This window comes from Trematomus bernacchii, unplaced genomic scaffold (assembly GCF_902827165.1).
Source record: "Trematomus bernacchii unplaced genomic scaffold, fTreBer1.1, whole genome shotgun sequence".
Lineage (NCBI taxonomy): Eukaryota > Metazoa > Chordata > Actinopteri > Perciformes > Nototheniidae > Trematomus > Trematomus bernacchii.
The window spans coordinates 2,588,409-2,593,063 of record NW_022987313.1 but is presented as its reverse complement, the minus strand read 5'-3'; the positions used below and the strand labels follow the sequence as shown (position 1 = coordinate 2,593,063).

Genomic DNA, 4,655 nt, shown 5'->3' with positions numbered 1-4,655 from the left:
TCCGATATTAGGCTTTTATAGATCAAGTTTTATCGTAGCCTACAATCATTTCCATCCACGTGATATAAGATAAACAAAACAATCTATTTTTAAGGGATATATATAAAGTAAACCCTCACTTTCAGTAGATTGCACACAGTTAAAACTAAATGTTATTACTCACTCAGTAACTTAGGTGTGTGATCGTGTTATATAACATTAAAATGACTTAGCTGTCTTTTGTTATGGCTCATTAAGCCTTTTGGAAATGTATTATTTATAGTTCAGCATTTCTCAGCAGAGCTGACTCATTGGCCTGTGTTCACAATAACAATAATAATAACAAAACAAATAAGATGTGAAGGATATGAGCAGCAGGATGTGCGCTGCAGGACGTCTCAAAACAATTTCAGCTGCTGTGAACAATATCTCCCTCTATGTCTATTTTATCTCATGGTCTAACAATGAAGTGACTGCAATGAGGGGTACAGGGTCTTCTTGTTCATAATGTAGCCAACTAGTGGCACCCATGAGACCACTATTAAAAATGCATTACAACAACCACTGGTGTGTGTAATGCATTACAACTGGTTTTGATTGATGCCCATAAAACCATCAACTTTTAGTTTTTAGTATAGCCAAGAAAACCTGGTATATGATTAAATAAGAGGCATTTGATTTTGACTGAAAACTACTTTTATCACAATGAGGAAAATGAGAACAATACACATTTTTGGAATCAAACCCCATCCCTCCTAGTTTGAGGCGCATTTGCGAGGCAGAGGTAGACACAGCTGTTGAATCCGAGGCGAGGGGCTGGCAGAGCGGGCCGCCCGGCTAACGATGTTCGGGTCGTACCCCTCGAACAGAGCCTTCCTCTTTTGGGCCCGCACAGCTCGAGAAGTCTATGGCTGGCCGAGCAGTTTCTCGCCGCTCTGGAGACGGGCCAGCAGACGGAGCGCTGCCCTTCAAACTTAGGGTGGTCGTGCTTAGGGGCTGAAAACATAAAAGCAATTATGTCATACAGCAAGTAGAACAATGCCACGATAGATAAACAATTGAAATACTTACTAGCCAGTAGTTCTATGTGTGCTGATGCTTTGTAGGGTATGTGGGTCAAAGGTAAAAGTTTAGATTTGGGGCTACAACCCTCCAGAACTGGCCTTCGTTTCGGTTGGGCAAGCTGGCAAATTCGTGAAGTGGCGACTGCCGTCTGCGTCCCTCTGTTCAACTACAACCATCATAAAGGAGGTTATACACACACAAGCACCATATCAGACAGGAGCTGCTCTGAAGCTATCAAACAAATGTACATTCATAAGTTTGCTGTTTACTCTCAATGCAGTGAAGAAGGTTTAACAACAGATACATTTTGTTTAGAGAACATCTTATCAAAGTAATTTACATCCAGTCTGCTGCCACTTATTAGACTCTTAGTTCACTCATTCTGTTGCCGTCAACCTAAAAAGGGATCAACTTTAAAGTTAAGGTCATATTTTGTATGTATGAACTCAAGTTGTATGTTTTTTGTGTCTCGACTGTGACATGTTCACATGTTTTAATGTTCAAAAAGCTCTTTATTTTTCTCATACTGCCTATGCTGCAGCACCTCTTTTCACCCTCTGTCTGTTCTGATTGGTTAGCTGGCCGACTCTGTTGTGATTGGTCAACTGCTTAGAGATGTCCTGGCCCTTAGCATATCACGTATAATGTGTTGGAGCGCTAGCCAATAGACGTACAAGTGTTACATACTGATGTCACTATGTTACGGATATAAAACAAGGAGGCCAATGGAGGCATTTCAGGCAAGAAAACACCAAACCACTGGAACAACAGTGGGCGAGGAGACAACACGCCAATAAGCAATACACTCAGAGGACTCAAAGAAAACGTGTAAGTTCAGTCGTCTTCCTAAATACTTGATGCTCCTGCCTTACTAACACCGTTGGCTGTGGAGTTTTAAAGACATATCGACAGGTCAGTTGGAAAGCGGCCAGCTACCTCGTGATAAGCATTTCCTCAGGAAATAGTGTGTGTGTTACTCACAGGGCTAAGCAGAGGGCGTTCAGGCTGCCAGCCGACCGCAGGAGTCGGAGGTAGAGCCAGAGCACAGAGGCGATCTGAGGGGACGGCCCGGAGAGCTGCGCCGCTCACCGCCCACTCGGGAGAAATTCTGAGGAAAGGAAGAGAGTAATGAGAGCGTGGATAAATGAGGATACAGAAAGTTAAAAAGGAAGTTGATAAGACATAAAAGAGGAAGAGGAAGGGAAAGGAAGGTAGGGGGAAGACACTAGCAAAAACCCAAGAAGAGAAAGTAGAACATTAAAGCCAGATGGAGATGAGTTCAGATCTAAAAAGTTCACAGCGAGGTTTCTCTTTTAAACAACTTGATTTTTTCCTCATTAAATCTTTATAAAGTTATTTAAAAGTGGACCTATCATGCTATATTATAATAATATAGTGTAGGACCATACCTATATAAGGCATATTTATACTATTTTTTTTTCAAAATACCAAACAGATCATGCATTTTAGCCATGCCTCATTTCGCTCAATTTGCACATTTTTACCCCTGTTTTTGCAAGGGCTGATTCTGTGAGAACAGCACCATTTACAGGCCTGGCATATGTACTACAGCGTCTCCAGCGCTTTCGAACGGCAATGGCCGTGGCTATCTCCTCCTGATTGGTGGAGTTGGCCCAATAGCCGTAGCGCCACTGTCCTAACGTCAGGACAGTGTTCAAATCTGGATCAGTTTTTATCAGATCCGTTGCAGCCCCTTTTTTAGAGATTTGGGTATGGAGGAAAATAGAGAGGGTTGTGTTTTCTGACACTTGGTGAGTTCCCTGGAACACCGGGGACACATATTCATGTATAAAAGACGTACAAAAGTGCATTTTGCATGATAGGTCCCCTTTAAATATTATTGTCATTTAACATTGTTACCAGCTGCATTGCTGTGTTTCCTGGCAAGTGGGGAAAACACTTCATGGTAGTAATTTTTGTCAGGATTTTTTCCAATTAATTGCTGTTGTAAATGGTAAATGTAAATTGTAAAAATGTATTTACTGTATGTCTAAATTCTCCTGGCAAAACCTGTATTCACATGTGTTCTTTAGTCATAAACACAGGAGAGAAAACCATTTAAACCAGACTTACAAAGTGCATCACAGGACTTACTTTTTTCTCATTGCCTCTCACAAATCACACATGCATAAGCAGTTCATTCATCACTAGTATAATGCATAAATTCATATTTACGTGACTTGACTGTAGAATGTTTTATTTCTACATAGCTCCGACCAGTGAGGGGTTAACTCTAAAAAGAAAAACATGTATGCACACATCACAAAAAAGCAGTTCAGGGCATGTTATAAATAGAAGAAAATGTTGGAGAGATGTGAATGATGTACCGATTTTGGTGATGGATCCAGTACTCTCTGGTGGCATCTGATCCAGCCAGTAAACAGAACGACTGGAAAATAAAAGAGAGGACTCAGAATACAAACGGAGACAGAGAGAGAAAGACAGGATTCAGTTGGGCCTACCGGTCTGGATATCTGAGTCTGTTGGGTTTGGGTTGAGCAAGTTTCTTCGTGAAAGTTGCCATGAAAATAGTTGAAGCTGGCTGGCGAGGGAAGCAGAGGATAGTCATCACAATGCCATTGTCCTTCACAAACATGACAGTAAACAACATTGTTTGTCACATACTACACAGTGTGCCAACAACAACTCAAGTGAAGGCTTTGAAAGTTGTGTTACTTATTATAAGAGTAGAAATGTCATTCTGTGATTTCAGTTTCAAAATTACGAATAAAATAGCCCTGAAACAATTATTGATACTAAGACATAAAAACTGTAAAGCCCAACTATTCAGGATTGACTTTTATATTATTTTTTACATAAGTAAAGGTTACATTGAATACTTTTAATGATGTATAATAAGTAGAAGTCATTTTGATGTTTTAACTATAGTTGAATCTTCTCGCTAGAGAAAAAAACCCCACATCAGACACATATTAATTCAAAGCTCAATATTTGTGTGTAGGTTTTAAGCCATATCTAATGTATCTAGCAGACATTTAAAACATTAAATGTACGGATTAATTGCTTTTTTCAGATATATTTAGTCTGTGAGTTATACACAACAAATTTAAACACAAAACACCAATAGAAAGGGAAGGAAGTTGTAATAATAATAACTTGCATCCTTAATTTAGCTAAACATTTTTGCCATGTAATACACTCTATTGGTAATGGCTAATCCATTTTAAGAGTGCTGTAGCCCGTGAAAATAAATATTGAGTATGTCCTGTTGAGGCTTAACCCTTCAATGCACCAACCACACACACATTTCATCTGTAGCTGACCCCATTAATAACACATAGAGACAAATGTATTTATCTTTAACTAATCACGTTACTGTTTCTCTACTGTAAAAGTAACTACACAATTATAAGCAATAATAGTTTTTACCTGTACTATTGGTTCTCGTGGTGACACCGACACCTGCTGGTTGCTAGGGGATCAGGTGTATAGGCTGTATATCAGGTGACACTGGTGGGTACAGAAAACAAAAGATCCTCTATGGGCAGGGAGAGGCGATGTCCCACTCCGCTTTACTGTGTGCCGCATTAAGGCATCACTATGGATATTTTAGGTTTAAAAAAACAAAC

The 4,655-nt window shown here is 39.8% G+C and overlaps 1 protein-coding gene across 1 annotated transcript; it reads right to left on the bottom strand.

Moving 5' to 3' along the window:
- Positions 1 to 657: 657 nt before the first annotated feature.
- On the bottom strand, positions 658 to 3,594 carry theg (theg spermatid protein). The gene is given in 7 exon segments (XM_034123894.1): positions 658 to 861; positions 864 to 975; positions 1,051 to 1,210; positions 2,026 to 2,269; positions 3,241 to 3,298; positions 3,393 to 3,454; positions 3,528 to 3,594. Coding segments are annotated over 7 exon segments (825 nt in total). The 5' UTR covers positions 3,590 to 3,594; the 3' UTR covers positions 658 to 734.
- Between the last annotated feature and the right edge of the window lie 1,061 nt (positions 3,595 to 4,655).